Below are 18,537 nucleotides of genomic sequence, written 5' to 3' on the forward strand. Positions count from 1 at the left end.
TGTGTGTGTGTGTGTGTGTGTGTGTGTGTGTGTGTGTGTGTGTGTGTGTGTGTGTTCCTTTTAGCACTTTAGCTGTGTCACATCAACAAATGATCAATATTGAACCTCAATACAAACCTCTTTTTATTTCAGAATACTGCACAAATCATTTTATAAATACATACCATGAAATAATGCTGGAAAGTAACGATTTATAAAACACATACAGTTATGTGTATATTATGTAGCATGTTTTTCTATAATTGCCCAAGTTGCTTTACACAATAACACAGTCCTTCAAATCGGTGCCTTCACAGTGCTTCCATTAAACGGTGCATTTTTTTTATTTTAATTTTTTGCTCTCTACCAGCTCCGAATACACAAACAAAGCTCTCGAGAGCAATCCATCCTCGCTACAAGGTGTATGAGGAATTGTGGACCATAGGAAGGCTGTAGAAAACAGTAAAATGAAGACAGGTAAGAGAAATCAAAGTGTAGGGGAAAAAAAGAAAAAGGGAGAAGAAAGGAAAACAGTACGAAAAACAGATCTGTTCCTGAACTCCTTTAATAAAAGTATTGCAGAATTACAGCTTTTAAAAAGTGACATGCATTTCTCATACGCTTCATTAACCGCAAGATTACATCACATCACATCACATTTCCAAGTAACAGTGAAATGAATGCGTAAGTCAGAATAGTCAGAAAGGTAATGATATAAAAAAGTGTGTCTTTTGTCATCTGTTTCGGTTTCACTGTGTGATTTCGCAATGTTCTTTCTAGCTCTGACTCACTTGTTGTGTGTGAGCACTTAAATGGGAGTATACAGAGATGTGCTTCTCGGTGACGGAGTGCTGTGTTCCCTGGCCTGATTCATCAAAGTCGTTGAGCTTGACGCACACTTCTCAGGTTCCTCAGAGGAATCCCTGCCTCCTTCCAAATCTCCTCTTCCACGTATCTCATCCTTCATAGACAACGTACTGCTGGCATGCTGCAAAGCAAAGTCTTTGTTATTGATGAATTGTTGACAATCAGCATTTCGGGATGCAGACACGATGACTGCAGTGTTTCGATCACTTAAGAAAACCTATCGATGGCGCTCTGTTGGTCAGTAAGCAATTACCGAAGCGCCTCTCGTGATTGAAAAGGTAGGAGATAAATGTTAATGTTAATTAAGAGTTGCACTACGGCGCAGTGAGAGTTGTTTGAATGAAAGACTTTTCTTTAAAAAAAAAAGTGTCAATTTCAGTCAGCGGTCTAAAAAGCCTTGCATAATTAATGAGCGTGGAAAATGAGTGCAGTAAAGAGCTTATACTCTTATAATCGTGTTCAAGTTCTCATTTAGGAGAATGATCATAAGCATAATTCAAATGACTATTTAAACCCATATTGCTAACATTTTATAGTTAAAATGTTAAACTAATGAAACAACACAAGCTAGTTCATTCCTGTTAATTAGGGATCAATAAGCATTTGTAAGTAGAAATAGACTAGATATGAGTTAAGATCAAGGTTTATGACACCTGTGTGTGTATGGGGAGGGTGTGAAAGAGAGAGACAGAGAGAGAGAGAGAGAGAGAGAGAGAGAGAGAGAGAGAGAGAGAGAGAGAGAGAGAGAGAGCACGAAGGGGGGAGGGGGGGAGAGAGAACTGTGAGAGATTTATGAGAAGAGGTGGATAGAAACATGGCAATCAGTGAACAGACAGCCTCACTTGGGCTTGACACTCAATAAGGGAATGTATGTCAATCACACACACACACACACACACACACACACACACACACACACACACACACACACACACACACACACACACAGTATCCAATACATATGCTAAGCAGTCTAGGTCAGCTGTAGTTGATCAGAATTCCAATTAAGCACTTATTAGAGCACAGAGAGTGATGGATTTGTGAGGACACAAATAGACCATACTGGTAATTAATTAGTGCTAATGGTATATAATTATATGAAAATGGTAATTAACCTCTGGTGAAATGAAACACAATCAGCATGCAGAACAGAAAATAATCCTTCATTCGACTTGTTTTGTCCAGCTCTGGGTCATGGTGGATCCCGAAGCATATCCTGGGAACACTATAACCAAATCCTTTACAGGATACCACAGACACGGACACACAGACAGACACGGACACACAGACAGACACAGACACGCAGACATACACGGAAACAGTCAGACATGGAAACAGACAGACAGATACACAGACCAGGACACAGACACACAGACCAGGACGCAGACAGACAGATACACAGACCAGGACACAGACACACAGACCAGGACACAGACAGACAGACACACAGACCAGGACACAGACACACAGACCAGGACACAGACAGACAGATACACAGACCAGGACACAGACAGACAGACACACAGACCAGGACACAGACAGACAGACACACAGACCAGGACACAGACACACAGACCAGGACACAGACAGACAGACACACAGACCAGGACACAGACAGACAGACCAGGACACAGACAGACAGACACACAGACCTTCACGGACACACAGACAGACACTGATACAGACAAACACATACTGTAGGGACAGACAGACAGACACACAAATATACACCTTGGGAAAGTTAAGATTAGTCTATCCAGCTTAATTATGGAAGGTGGGAGGAAACAGGAGCGAGACCTCAGAGGCGATTTACACAAATACAGTAAAACATTCGACACAGACGATAAACCTGAGCTCAAGATAAAATGCAGATTCCTGTGTAAAGTTGACACTACCTGCTACACCGACGTGCTGCTCTAATTGTATTTCTACATTTATTTATTTATTTATTTATTGTAAAAATTGGATTTCAATCAGAATCTCTTACTATATACTGAGCCATATCTGTATTGTGTACATTCCGGAGGAGGAATAATCATTCAGCCCGTTCTGTCATTCAGTCAAACCCTCATGACTCAGCCATTCCTCATTCACACTAAACCTACAGTAGTGCTCTGCTGGATCAATAACAGGTTTGTCTAATCTGCCATTAAATCTTCCATCAAGGAAAGACGAAGGAATAAATGAACAGCATTTAACAATGTTTATTAGTTACTTTTAGCATGACATGAGATCATTTCCATTTAAAATTTAAAAGCCCAGTGTTTTAATAACAGGGTCAGTGAATAAGTCCTTAAGTTCCTAAGATTTGGTGCAGTATTATATATTATATAATCTATACTGTGGAATATCTTCTTCTGATGCTTCGCCTTTCAAGAAACCCAAAAACGTCCTCAGTGGAATAAATCGAGGATCAAAGCCTTCACAACGTCTTTGTGCTCAGGGCAACAAACCAAATGAATAAGTCTTAGTGAAGAAAAATGGCTCGAGAAAGGCTTTAAGATTGTATATTTATCGAGTTACATTGGCTAAGGCTTTTTGGACAAGAGCAATACATCACATTACAGAAACAGAACAGGTTATAGGAAAATCCGCTGAAAATTTCAATTCCCATAGATCCTATAAATGAGACTTTTTTTTTTTTGCAGAACAACTGCTAGGTTTGTCCCAAGCGTCCTGAACAGAAGTAAACGTGGTAAAGTAATACATTCGATTTGCTAAAATGCCAAATGTTTTAGTGTTCATTTAACTTCCATGGCAATTTTAATAGCGTTATAATTGCCGATGATGAGAAGAGGGTAAAAAAAAAATGAATCAATAATAAACCCTTTATCTCTCTCTCTGCTGATTTACATTTTAATGGCCATGACATTCCAAATTGGAAGGACATTTCAGCATCATAACTCTTTTTCTTTTTCGAATGACCCTCTACTGACAGTCCTACAGATTTCCGAGGGAATGAATGGCTCGAAGTTTGTAGAGTAGATTTAAAATGACACGCTGACAGAATGCACGTCCATCTGGCTGAAAAGAAAGGTATTTACAGTCATCTTTTCAACGTGGAGAACAATAATTAGGCACTGTTATGGCTTACTGCTCACAGTTTGTGTAAAACGTCTATGGAAATAAACACAGTGATTAATATGTCAAAACACTTGCTGTTTCCTGGCTGTGGACAGCCCTTAAAAGCTCGCCACTTAGAAAGCCCAAGGTACAAGCTCGTATTACTGACGCGTGTCGAATCACCGTAGCCTTGAGACATCATAGGTATGTATATCCTATTCGGGATTGTGAAAAATTCTGAAGAAAAACAAAACATGGGTTTACAAAACAAACGTCATCTTTTTGCCTTAAAATGCCGCATCTGCTAATTTAAAGTCGACGGCTGCTGATTTTTCGATTTAGTGTCAATTTCCCCTCGCTAATCAGCTCTCTCCTATCAGCGTGAAGCCTAACATCCAAACAACAGAGTGTATTTTCAGACTGCTGTGTATTCTTGCATCACAGTACAACATAACGCAAAGTGCATTATGAGCTCACAGCCTTGTGTTACTGTGACCGACAGAAGAGAAAGTACAACCAAACTATTTATTTATTTGCATGTATGCATACGCTTTCTATATTTTTCTAGGCAATGCAAGAAGGCCCTAAATGGACTGCTTTCACAGGGGCTCACAATTTTTCTTCTCCAAATATTTACTCCGATATCATAGCACTAAGAGAGAGACCAGTTTCCATAAAAGCAGTAAATCCACTCCCTTTCTCAGATGGCCGATCCCTGAGCTTATTAGCTTTTGAAAATAATTTCCAAAATATGTCGTTTAATTGTTTCAATGTATTGTTCTCTTTTTTTTTGCCACTATAAAAGTTTTGTACAGGAACATATTAGGTCAGCCACAGCGGTTTCTACTCCCGAATACATCCGATCATTTCCCTGGACGAGCCGTCGCAAATCCAATACAACACAAATCCCTTGTTACTGAGCAGCCTGCAACCTCAATTACACAACACCAATTACAGCAGAAGCTTATTAGGAAATAATTGTTTTTTTTTCTTTTTTATTAATATTAATACTCAAAGTATTTTTCTTCTTGTGCAAAAGCCAAGAAAAACGAAATTCCATCAAAATGGAAAGAACCTAACCGGTTTCAACTGTCTCACTGAAACCAGAACAAAGGTTTTGACGTGCAGATATACAAGCAGGAGAGACACAATTCTGACACATGGTAGAAATAAAGGCTAAATATAAGCAGGCAGGTGAAAAGAAAGTGTAAAGATTGACTGAGAGTATAAGTACCTCTGGCATTAGGATTTCCATTGGATGCATTGTGATGCAGTGGAGCGAGAAAGGGATGTCCAATATTACACATGTAATCACATGTGCCCAGGTTGGTGCAGGTCTTCATTCCAACTAAACCACACCTGAGTGTACTGAAAGCCAAGATTAGCTGAATAAACAGGTGCAGTTAGGTGTGTCTGCTGCTCGATTGCAATAAAAACCTGCACTCACACCAGCTGATATGATATATGATATTATATGATCGGACCTCTCTGTTCCAGGGCATGTCGTTTTAACTATGGTTCTTACACGATTGTTTTGATCATGTTAAAATTCCACAACCTATATAAAGTATTACATCGATCCATAGACACCGTTTCAGTGAACGAATCAATCTGTAGTTCTGCACAGTGGTATTGTGCGAAAATAATGTTATTAATAATAATGAGAAGCGTAGAAAACAAAGAATGTACCTTTATATGTTTATTACATTCTGAGCATCTTGCCTAATGTACTATAGAGGGGATTTGTTAGGGGGACTGATCGTAGTGGATGTATGACCCATGTCATGTTTGAAGTAAAAATTGTAACATTAAAAAAAAAAAATAAATGTGTAAATGTCACAACCAGATCAACTGCTAATCTGACATCCGGATCTCTAATTTCACTTTCTAATCTAATCTCACTTTCTCTTTCACAGAACTTTTTCTCTGAAATTTTTTTTCATCCAGTGGTGTGTGTGTGTGTGTGTGTGTGTGTGTGTGTGTGTGTGTGTGTGTGTGTGTGTGTGTGTGTGTGTGTATCACTCTCGCACTCTAACATTTTAATATTCTGCCAATCCATATTATGCATCTTCCAGCCTGCATTGTGCTTTTGGATATTTTTTGTTTTCTGCACCGTTTGCTTGTGTATTGTTCCCCTGTCTATTTAATTATACGCATTGCCGGATTGTTGATTTGTTTGCTATTGAACAAATGTAAATTAATTAAATATGATCATATTATCAGCAGAGGTGGGAGTAAGTCTCACACGTGCAAGTCACAAGTAAGTCTCAAGCCATGAATGTCAAGTCAATGTCAAGTCAAGTCTTTTTTTATATTTGTCAAGCAAGTCTCAAGTCTCAAATTTGCAACTCAAGTCTGATTCGAGTCAAGTCGAGTCCCCCATCTCTGAATCATTTAAGTCTGAGTCAAGTCTCAAGGCATGAATGTCAAGTCAAAGTCAAGTCAAGTCTTTTTTTAATATTTGTCAAGCAAGTCTCAAGTCTCAAATTTGCGAGTTAAGTCTGACTCGAGTCAAGTCATATAACTCGAGTGGCCCCATCTCTGATTATCAAAATATGCTATTACCATTAGGGCATATAAGCATACAAATACATAAAACTCCCAACACAATGCTTTTAAAAAGGAAAAGGAATTATGTTTTCAACATTCTGTAGGCACAGGGGGCTGAAATGAGATGCCTCTGATTGCAGGATTGCTTGTTTGCTCAATCTGGGAGAGCCTGTGAGGAAAGAAGCGCACAGTGGAGGTTTGGTTACGTTACACCGATGCCTCTGCACGGCTCATTTTTAGTATAACATGTGGACTGGTTTTAAATCGCCAGATTTAACAGAGTGACAATTTCATTTCAGGACAAAACAATTACAGATTAATTTAATTAAAGTACTAATTAAATACTTTTAACTCTTTAAAACTTGGACTGCTGAATGATTTTAGACCAATCCGAATTCCTACAAGACGTGATATCGCCCCCCGGTACAAGTCTGTGCAGTTCCAGGGAGGCAGATCACAGAGGTTTTAGAGCATGAGAAAGACGGCTGTATCCAGATATAACCAGCAGAGTTCTTACTAATAGGATTCATTCAACAGCAGTCCACACACACTGCAGGGATCATAAAGGTTGTCTGTTATCACTTATTCTCTGTGTTGTGAGCTTCTAGATGAGAGAAGGGTTCAATAGATAAAAGGGTTGAGTGTTCCAGGAAGTCATGGGCTGATGGAGAGGTGTGTATTATATATATGTGTGATACTGGCTGGAATGGATGAGCCTTTGGTGCCGAATTGAACAGAAGCAAGACCTTTCTAACTGACCATTCTAACACATTTTTTTCTTGTTACTTTGGCATTACACGACATTTTAGTCCCTCAAAATCCAAGCTGACCCTTACAGGACAGCGTAGCATTTTTCCAACATACCACGATTCATTTAAAGGTGAAGAAGTTTATATTGTACTGATCTATTGGTGGCCCAACATGCTTCAAACCACTAAACACTGATCCTTCTCCTTAACCCTCTTCTTCTTCTTCTTCTCCTTCTTCTTCTTCTCCTTCTTCTTCTCCTTCTTCTTCTTCTTCTTCTTCTTCTTCTTCTTCTTCTTCTTCTTCTACTACTATCATCATGGTCTCTTTAATAGTGAAGTAGATTGTGGACCATATTTTAGAGATTATGCCATTTTACCAATAATTTATTCAAAGTATGCCATTTTAGGAAGTAGTATTGTTTTAGAGGCTGTAAAAAATACAAGACTCCACATGGAAATGAAAAGACAAATGATGCTGAGAAGCTGAGGATAAGATTGGCTTTCAGACTTCATGCACTCTAGCTTCTGTTTGCCTGTGGCCAGGTTGTAGAGCTCCTGAGACTGCCCAGGAGATCAGACAGGGCGCATGGGCTCCATTGAGTACCAGAGGAAAGGTCCATCAATCACCAGCCAAGTCAAATGACATCAAATCACATTACTCATGTCACATGTGTGTTTGCATTTAGATGAAAACCTATTGGTTTTATGTTGATTCAGGAATAATCATAAATTCAAACATGAAACCCAGAAATCAGACTTTTTTTAACGAATTAATTAACAAGAAACGACGATAGCTGTGCAATTTGTTGTAAAGTTACATAATAACAGTAACAAGTATTATTTAGTGACTTAGTAATTAAAATGCAGCGCTTGTGTTTCCTGTATGCGCTCAAGCATGCACCAACACGCACACGCATGCGCCAACACGCACACGCATGCACCAACACGCATGCAGACACGCACACGCATGCGCCAACACGCACACGCATGCACCAAAACGCTCACGCATGCACCAAACACGCATGCGCCAACACGCACGCATGCACCAACACGCACACGCATGCACCAACACGCACACGCATGCACCAAACACGCACACGCATGCACCAAACACGCACACGCATGCACCAACACGCACACGCATGCACCAAACACGCACACGCATGCACCAACACGCACACGCATGCACCAAACACGCACACGCATGCACCAACACGCACACCCCAGCCTATGATTAAGAAAAAAACATCTAAAGGAAACAACCCACAAAGACACTGGAAAAAACATCTCTTAAAATCTGTTTTCATTTAAAAGCTTACTAATGTAAAAATGTAAAAATATATAAACAAACTTTTTTATAAAAAAAATAAATAAATAAGACGATTTAGTCTGAGATTAAAATTCATTTAAGGTTTTTCTATTTGAACTAAACACTTTACGCTCTATTAACTGGAAATCGACTTATATGAGGTTTTCCTATGAACAAATGAATTAATTTATGCTCGTTAATCTAATCTAAACTTCATCAGGACACCATTGGCTTTGTTATGACCTGCTCAGAAAAGCTTACATAAAATTTTAGTGGTTCAAAAAGAACATCGTCAGAAAGCACTTGGGGCATCTCAGTAGAAACAGGTACGATGTCCACCATTTATTTTGAAAAGGTAAACATTTATTATATCAAAAAGTGATTTTTCTATGAATATCTTGCTCTTAGTGGGCTAGGACAAAATACTTACAACAAAGTATAAATTCTTTTCTTATTTCAGTATAAATTCCCCAAAGCCCTGATTGTCTATTACTTTCGTATGAGCCATTAACCACCACTGTGGAGTTTGTCATGACAAAGAGACATAATGCTGAACATGTACATAACAAAACAGGAACAAATTCTACTATTTGGTTTAAAAAAAACAAAAACGTCGAATGTTGAAGTCTTACCTTGTCCTGGTGGTCTGTGGAGAAATCTTGAGGTCTCTGATAATAATTTAAAAAACAACTTTTCTCTTTGTCTTCAACTAATCTTGACATAACCACGGCTGGTCTTATAACCCCAGGCTTTGTCTGGAATAATAAACCACATTTTACTGTAAAGACTTTTTCTATTATTATTATTATTATTATTATTATTATTATTATTATCATCCAAGTTTTTACTGCTGTGCAAATCTTTTTTACAGTCTATCATTTTTGATGATCATGTTACAACAATCGATTATACCGTATGTCACATGACATCCAAGATCAAAGCCTTTCCAAGTTTAGATTTGTTTTGTTCATGACAGATTCTCAGTTTTCATGTGCGATATTTGAATAACTGAAAATGCCTTAAAGGATCAGCTATGATGCAATACAATACAATTCTTCACTCTGTTCATTCCCACTGTTTTCCAGGAGCTTCCGAATCAGCTCTTTTCGCTGCTTATTTTCCGGAGTGGCTCCTTTGTGTTTACGGAAAAAGTTCTTCACTGTGTGTTGATTAAATGAGTCTAACATTACTTACATCTCTTAAAAAAATCAGGCTGCATTCCAAAGAAAAGACCTACCAGGGTTTTCTCAGCAGGGGCAGAAGGTTGGTGATGAAAATTAGCCTAGGAGAGTCAGGACATATATTTAGTTGAGGGTTTGTTTATTTGGTTGTAATGTACTGTACAGTAACTTTGGTGTGCAATATAGACTTCAAAAATTTAAAAAAAGAGTTGAATTCATCTGTATGGAAGATAAACGGTCATAATGGTAATATCTGAGGTATTTATGGTAACATTCTTTACCAAATACCTCCCAAGCCCACACTGCAAAACCCACCACCCTTCACCCTTTCAACTCCAAACACAAACACACAAACACACACACACACACACACACACACACACACACACACACACACACACACACACACACACACACACACACACACACACACACCTTCCTGAACTGGCCGAAACCTCTGTTTGCTATAGACCAAAAAGAATTATTCTAGATAGAGCCTCAGTGTGTGTAAAATGTTAGCTATGCAAGCCTCTCCTTTACTGGCTGTAATCAGCCCGAATCATGCATATCTACTTTTTTCCTATTTTTTAATTTACTTGTCTCAGTTGTGGTCAAAAAATCTGTCATATTTCTTATTTCATTCAGATGTGCTCCTGCTGGGAATTACAATCGCTATCAAGATGCTGGAGGTGCTCCATGTCTACTTGTTCCATGTAAAATAAAACACTTATTTCCTAATGAACAGGATGTGAAATCAGGATTTGTTCGCTTGTCCGTGTCGGATGAACCATTCAGGAACGATCAGCCTTCTTATAATCGGTCTTTAATGAGAAACTGACCACGAGGTCTAGTAAGAAAACCAGCTATACAGTTTCTATGCCACTAATTATTCTTCATTTAGAGTTTCTTCATCATCATCTTCAGTAAAGACTTCATCCTGGATAAGGTCACGATGTATCCACGGAACCTTATATATGCCTGGACACCGAATCTAAGTTCGGTTTATGATACACCCCAGAAGGGACACCGGTTCATCACTTTGCCAGTACTTGGATTGGCTGTTATAAAAGCTGTGAATGTGTGTGTGCATGGTGCAGAGTTTCATGAGATGGAAGGAAATCAGACAAGGCAGGAATGTGTAAACATTACAATATGAATATCTAATAACCACAAACCTGGGATGCTGGAGCTTATACACACTCTACGATACTCTACTACTGTATATGCCACTGTAGTATACTTTATTTTACCTGTTGATTGTTTTATGTTTCCCAAAATAGGAACAAATTAACATCTAGAGTAAAGCAATGTGATGACAAAAAAAATTGGCATGGAAATGATCCACATGGAAAAGACTTAAAAAATATGAAAGTCCTGCAACCGAGAAGCACATGCTTTACATATAAATCTTATAAGCTGTTAATTCATTTAAAGCTGGATGCCTAATATGACAGGGAAGGCAGAGCTGTGCCCCAGAGAATGCCCCATAATGACACAGCAAGCACCAGTTGTTTAGTAAAGGTGGGATTTATGGTATAGAATTCTCTCTGATCACTTACACTCACCATTCATTAGAGAGGTAACCGAGTCCTGCTTTTCACACTTTGAATAGTTCTAAACACCTTACAGGGTTAAGGGAATCTTGGGTAATCTTGTTTCACTAGACATGTTTTACACTGTTCATACTGTACTTTCCCCAAGGTTCGCTATGCATAACGACATAACATATTAACACTGCCTCATTCACACTGCAAAATCACTGGGCTTCATAAACCCGGCTTTTAAATTACAAGTGTAAAACGTTCCTCTATGCAGGGTTAAAAGCAGGGTTTAAAAAAATAGCATGAAAAGCATGAAAACCCACAGCTCAAATGTGGGTACGGTTTTCACTTCTGATCTCACTTTTGAGCATAAAACCTTTGCAGCTTTGTCTTCCAATAGATCAGTTGTCCACTTAAACCTGTTGGAACCTTTCAATCGATCTTTGACTATAAAAAAAACCTGCTAAACATTTAGTGCTATGTTTATCTGAATGGCATCATGGATTGTAGTGGGACTCATCTGTTTATACAGAGATTGTCCACTTGGCTATTTGACAACAATATTTATTGTGTCTTTGCTGAGGGTCTCAGCATGCACGTGAACACATAAAACAATGTATCCTGGTTAAAGTCACTGCCCCAAGCAGGCATCCTGTGTACAGAAGCCACAGTCATGTACGACTTTGTTTTTTTTTAACATTTTCGGCACACGGCAGGCGTCCTTATCCAAAAAGACGTACGTTTTTTTAATCTCATCCAGCCTGGGGGATTCGAACTCACAACCACCTGATCACTAGTCCCACACCTTACCCACAGGAATGTAATACTTCTAAAGCATATATCTAACTTACGTATTTTGTTTCTCGTCCAAAAGATCTTGGTGATGGTGAAAGTGTCTGTGGGCAAAACAGGAAATATGAATATTGTAAGATTATATCTGAATTTAAGGTCTTATTGGTATGTTGTACCCATTCATTTGTAGTGCAACCGCTATATTTCTCAAATGGCTTATAACCGATGAATCTTATCATCATTTTCGATTTTTGAGTTTATTTCAGTCCTGGGAGTTCATTATTCTTTATAAGAATGCTAAGTGCTGCGTATAATTACACACCCGTGTTGTCTCAGATGCCGCAGAGTGTGTGGTGAGTTTGCTAGCAGGGCTTGATGCTTCCTGAAAGAAAATGTATGAACTTTTTATCACTAAATAGTTCGAAGTTTAGTTAGATACAGTTACAGCGTAAATAGATAAAGATGAACTTACTGCTCGGGTTGAGTCTTTTAATACTTCATCAATCACTTGATACAGCTCTCTGGACTGTTGTCGGAGCTGGGCAGGGCTACACATCTGGACAGGAGAAATACGGCTCAGTGTCTCATCGTTCTAACATCCAGGATTTGAATTGAACTAACAGTTCATGAATAATCCTGCACTAATTTCTGAATTAGTAGTCACTTAATGATGAGTTAATGCATGTACTAAAAAAGTTTATAGTTTATTAATAAATGATAAATAATAAGCTATCTTTAAGGACAGAAGCGTAATGGATCCATGAAGCCCAATCTCTTGAAATTGTCATATGAAGCTGCCTACAGAAACATCGCAGGATGGCGCTGGATTATATTCGGGATTTATACTGATTATCGAATGTAGGAAGACGCACTGACACATAATAACACACACTGATGACTGCATCTCAATCCATTTTTTTTTGTTTGCTGTTTCTCTTCAGATCCCATTGCAGTACCGGTAAAAACACTCGGGCACTAGGACCCAGGGCTCTGATACTTTACCCACACATGAAATAAAGACATTAATATTTATTCATTTATTAGATGCTATTATTTATTAACAATTAAACTAGTATTCTGTGTGATTTTATTTTCTGGTTATTGTAGTCTTAGAGCATGTTTGATTTAGTTAGCCCTGCATTTTAGTTAATAAATGAACTAACAAACTTGGATTAAGGTTGGTTAAAATTAGCTCTTCAGTAGTTCATGATCAGTACATGTCTTAACACCTAATTAAGCAAATATTCATTCAGGTATTAGTGTGCGATTGTGTAAAACGTTACCCAGTTTGTACCTGAGAATGAGGGTCCTCCCATGCAAAACTATCACCGGGGTCCAGATGATCGATGTTCTTTTGGACCTCATCATCAATTGCCTTAAAATGTAAAAAATAAACATTAAGACTGTGCCTGGATTTTGTGCCACAAAAAATCTCACATGTTGTTAACAATATTTACTGTACACAAACAGTCTACATTATAGGCCACCGTAGCATTTTATCAGCATTTTACCAATGTTGATGTTGTACAGTATCTAAACCATTTTACAATTCAGATCAGTTTTTATTTTAACGTCTTGGTGTATGACATCGACGTCTTATATTATTCTGCTACAGCTTTAAAAAATAAAACCTACACTATTAAATTTCACACCAGCCCTGTATTCACCTGTCCGTGTTGCTTTGGGTACATCATTTAAACTATGAACTGTCTATTTCAGAAATGTTTACTCTGTGAATGAAGCCTTTTAAAGGGTCATTACCGTGGCTCCCTACAGAATCGTCACATTCCCACTGGTGTTTATTATATATTTTTAAAAACGATTAACCTGTTGTAATACAAGTACACAGTGCTGAGAGTTGCGTGCTGAGACCTAGCTAAATACATTTTGAAAAAATCAGATTAAAGAAAATGCCTGTTAGTCTCTGCCACTTAGTGCTTGCAGAATACAGTCAGCTTGTGAGACAGCATCCCTGCAGATGTTGGTCTTCATCACCCGCTTCTAGACAGATTCTAGAAAAAACCTCCTCAACCAGATGGAAATGATCTTGCCGTCTCAGAGGAGCACGCCAGTCTCAATCGTCAGTCAGCACTTGTAGACTGACACACATTCCCAGTATACTGTAATTGGCGGAAACTGACAAATCACTTAAGCTCTCAGGACAATATAAAGACTTCCAGGATCCCTGACTTTCCACCCACACTGTACACAAGTTTCAGCAAATTATGAACATGAAAGATTATGAACATGTTAAAACTGTTAGAATCCATATGTTACTCCTAATGTCCATATGTTACTCCATATGTTAATCCATACTAATTAGAGACCATTCGGTTTTACTATATAACATATTATCTGATTGCTCATCCTCGATCTTGCATCGTTTACTTGTTTTTGAATAATTTATATGTAGCTACAGTTAATAATCATTAACAAACAATCATTCTAAACACTAATGTCAACTGTAAAATATGACTAAACTACAGTTAACTGTAACTGACATGCCTCATGCAAGGTTTCAACATTTCGACAAGAAGTTTAGATTGTATTATAATAAAGATTTAATCAATCTTTTGACATTTTTTTTTGTTTAATATAACTGATTGCTTTTATGTAACATTTACCTAATAGGTAATTGATTGAATCCACAATTGTAATCAGACTGAACAATCCAAAGATGTACTTAAATGGCAAAAATAACAGTGGAAATACTGATGAGATCAGTAAAAGGTTAGAACTGCACAGTAATTATGCAGTCTGTCGTCCGTTTTAACAAAGACTGCAATTTAACAATAGACTATCAGTGAAGTATCTCACCTGCTGTTCCAGAAGGAGTTTATTGGTTGGAATAGCAGCAAGCGCCTTGTAGGTGGACTTGATTTTGTATGGCTGTTAGAAGGGAATGATTAGGAAATAAATAGAAACAGGAAATAAATGAAATGGGGAAAACCGGCACCTACAGTACAACATTTGCAGGAATTGATTTAAGTCTTAATCGAATAAAATATCTACTAAATAGACATGCATTCAAGCTTGCCTATTTACAAGGATATATAAATCTTCTTTCCTGTTGGTGAATATCATGTTTCTTAGTAATGTGTGGGGTCTTCTTCAAGACGGATGCCTATCATAGTACGAATGCCTAGTACGAATGCCAACAGAGAAGCAGGTGTGAGAAAACTACAGTACTTACCTTTTTGCCGTCCTTGTCTATGGAATCGGGACTGCTTTCCCTATGGGATGGAGTAGGTGAGGAACAGAGAGAGTAAGAGGGAGAAGGGGAAAGGTGATGATAGGGAATTGCTGGAGATGAAGACAATGTGTAGCGGTCTGATGTAGAAGTACAGGAGCCAGGCCTTGATGAGGGAAGGACTGGTGAAATAGAAGGTGTGTTGGAGAGATGGGTGAGGCCACCAACCCTTGGGGAAAGGGAATGTTGAAAAACTGGCGATAGTGAATGAATTCTTTCTAGTTCATGAAAAATTTTCCTGTTGTTTCGCAAATGAAAACCTGGGTTGTCATCTGTGTACTTTGGGACTGTTAAAGCCCAGTTGCCTTGAGACTGCTGAATGGGCTTGGGATCAGGCGTAGGAGATCGTTCATGTGCCATTTGCATGCATTTTATATCTGAGGATGATATCTGATTTGGTTTTGTGGTTCTTAAAATAGGAGAGGTGCCATTTGATTTGTCTCTATTTGGTTGGATAAGTGAGTCTAAATTGAACTCAGGAGAAAAATGCACTTGTCTGGAGGAAGATGAACCAAGTAAAGAGCTGGGGTCTGTGGATACATGAATGCCTTTTTGGGTTTGTTTGCATAGGTGTGCTGGAGGAGACACCGAAGAAGAATAGCTTGACCAGGTCAAAGAGCTTCTTCCTTCTGGTGTTGCATCTGTTGTTTCCACTGCGTTTGATAAGAGGCTTTCCTTGCTCTGGTTCTTGAGTGACACAGGCTCTGTCTTAGCAATTAAACCTGGGGGATTTGGTCTTGATTTGCAACTGGGCTCTGTACAAGTTGTGCCTTTAGTCAGACAAGACTTTGCTCGTGAGCCCACCATGGGAGCTACAGCTGAAGCTGCTGAACAGGCCCGGCAGGAGGTCATGCTGATTGGGCTAATGGGCCAACAAGGAGAGTAGGGTCTCTGCAATTCAGGAGAAAGGACTGGCAAACGGCCCTTTCTCAAGATGGCTGTTAATAGTGACAGTTGTGTGGGTGGGGGCCTGTGACGGGCACGGGTGGACAAGGGGCATGGCGAGGTGATATGTTTGTTGCAGCCAAGTGTTTGACAGGAGTTAAGTGTCATCTGCATTAGGCTGGAGCCAGGGGCAAGTGTCTGGCACTTGATTCTCTTCACTGATGGGGTGAAAGCCCCTGACCTCACAGACGAACAGGGGGAGACAGAAGCACTAGGAGATAACCTTTGGAGAGCAAGCCAGCCTGGATCCTGCTCCCAGCCCTCAGAGAGGATGGACTCTTTGGAAGAGAAAGGAGACGTAAAAAGGTCCACAGAGCTCATTGGGCTCAGGACCTCCTCCTCTCTCTGAGATTCACTATTTAAAAACAGCCCTGAGGTGGTCTCAGCTCCAGGGTGGTGACACCCCTGCTGAGGAGTCACTGGGTGTTTATCAGCTGTGACCAGGGCGCCATGGCTAGGCTTTGGACTTGTACATCCTATTTCAGCATCAGCCACTGCTGGGGGAGGCAATGGGGCAACAGCTGACTTGGTAGTAGATTTCTGCTGCTAAAAAAAGAAAAGAAAAAAATATCTTTAAGTGAGGAACAGTAAAATGGTTTGTTTAATATTATTTTTCTTTTCCACATATCTATTTATTAATAAATAGTATCAGGGGATTTTACCTATAGCTGCCTATTTCACCAGTTGTTTAATCATTTATTTTATACACAACGAGTGTCATGATGAAATGCTCCAAAATATAAGAAGCAAAGTAACGATGCAATGGTTACTAATCCAAGATCATTGTACCCAGTGACTAACAGATGGCATTTGCACTGTAAAATTTACCCACTTGGGAAAGTTGATCAGTATCTATGGTATTTAGTTGAGTGCTAGAAAGTGTAATTGTGTCAGTTTGTAATGGTGTCAAATGCAATTTCTGAGATTTCTATATCCTTTGAGGGGAAAGAAAAGGCAAAGATGAGTTTGTGTATACATACATGATGAACTGAAATGTTATAATTGTCCTGTTTTTTTTAGGGTTCAGGAAATAAAGGCTATGGTACGATGACCCAGTAAGATTCAGTAAGTCATCTTTCTAATGGCTAAAATATCGTTCTGGCTGCATTTTGAATCTGGTCAAGCACTTTTCCTCATTTCTCAGATATCACCAGTAAGCAGACTATATTACTCATGCACTACCTGTAAAGGTTTTAGAGAGGCATGCACAATAACTTCACACGAGACACTGCAGGGAAAGACGGAGCACAGCTAGAAGGACGCAGTAAAGCTACATAACAGGTGATGATATTATAATAATAATTTCCATAGGGACACCATTAATTGATCCTGCATAAAAAGAAGAGGGCTTGATTTGTCACATATACAAAGGAAGCTGGGGGAAGAGCAAAGCGTCTGCTAGGATAAAGTCCTTCCTGAATGGCCCAAATGCTTACCTCACTAATTTTACTTGATTCGTTCTCCAACACTGATTTAACCCTGTTCTCCGTAGGCAACTTTTTCAGAACAGGCAGGAGGGTAAATGACTCGAGCTTGACTGCAAAGACAACGGAGACCTGGAAAAAAAATTGAGCAAATAACCAACACAGTCATGATGCCATTTAAAATGAATGAACATAAAAGGAAAAGCAGATAAAAAAACACCCAGACTTACTAAATAAACTGTACTACAGGATGGAGCACACTGTTTCTCCCTGACCAGCTCCTAATGGACACCTAAATAAAATAAGATTCTTGGGCTATGTTTACCTTGTACGTGCAGCGAAAGACTAATCAAGGGAATACGATCGCAAAGCGACGCCGCAGCCACACTTCATTACGGAACTTCACGATTTCAAAGAAGGACATGGATCTTAATGTGTCTCAGTACAGAAGCAATGGAGGAAACCTGAAGATGTTTGATATTTCTACATGTAATCACTAATTTTTTATGGAGGAAAAAATTCCTCGATGGAAAAGGTTCGGATGGAGAAAAAATAAACGTGTGTCTAAATAAACAACACTTCTCCCAACACTGTCAACAAACTCAAAAATCAATAGGCCCACCTAAAGAGTAAGAGAAAAAGCAAGAGGCTATAAAATGTTAAATAACTGCCACTTTTCAGAATAACACAATAGCAAATCATACTATCGATTTACAGCACACCACCATCACCAACCTGAAGTGACCAGGGCATTAAGCAGCCTATCGAATGTGTCTCAAGATGACACTGTTATTAATTTTCATACAAAATTGTTTAGCTTGTCTGCTGTGATCACAATTTCCAACTCCATCTCTTTCCCCTCTTGATTAAATCTAAACATCTTGTTC

The 18,537-nt window shown here is 38.9% G+C and overlaps 1 protein-coding gene across 2 annotated transcripts in view; it reads right to left on the minus strand.

The window, feature by feature from the left end:
- Positions 1-526: 526 nt before the first annotated feature.
- LOC113655277 (muscular LMNA-interacting protein) overlaps positions 527-18,537 on the minus strand; it is a 28,496-nt gene continuing 10,485 nt past the window's right edge. The window contains exons 2-11 of one of the 2 annotated variants that reach the window (XM_047812975.1): positions 17,663-17,782; positions 15,225-16,769; positions 14,849-14,920; positions 13,326-13,406; positions 12,504-12,587; positions 12,354-12,413; positions 12,091-12,135; positions 9,755-9,799; positions 9,150-9,272; positions 527-967 (exon numbers count right to left, since the gene is read on the minus strand). In XM_047812975.1, the coding sequence (XP_047668931.1) occupies positions 788-967; positions 9,150-9,272; positions 9,755-9,799; positions 12,091-12,135; positions 12,354-12,413; positions 12,504-12,587; positions 13,326-13,406; positions 14,849-14,920; positions 15,225-16,769; positions 17,663-17,782 (2,355 nt within the window). In that variant the 3' untranslated portion in view covers positions 527-787. Of the gene's footprint in view, positions 968-9,149; positions 9,273-9,754; positions 9,800-12,090; positions 12,136-12,353; positions 12,414-12,503; positions 12,588-13,325; positions 13,407-14,848; positions 14,921-15,224; positions 16,773-17,662; positions 17,783-18,537 lie in introns of both variants that reach the window. The other variant, XM_027165695.2, reaches the window with a different exon arrangement.

Source organism: Tachysurus fulvidraco, chromosome 4 (assembly GCF_022655615.1).
Source record: "Tachysurus fulvidraco isolate hzauxx_2018 chromosome 4, HZAU_PFXX_2.0, whole genome shotgun sequence".
Classification (NCBI taxonomy): Eukaryota; Metazoa; Chordata; class Actinopteri; order Siluriformes; family Bagridae; genus Tachysurus; species Tachysurus fulvidraco.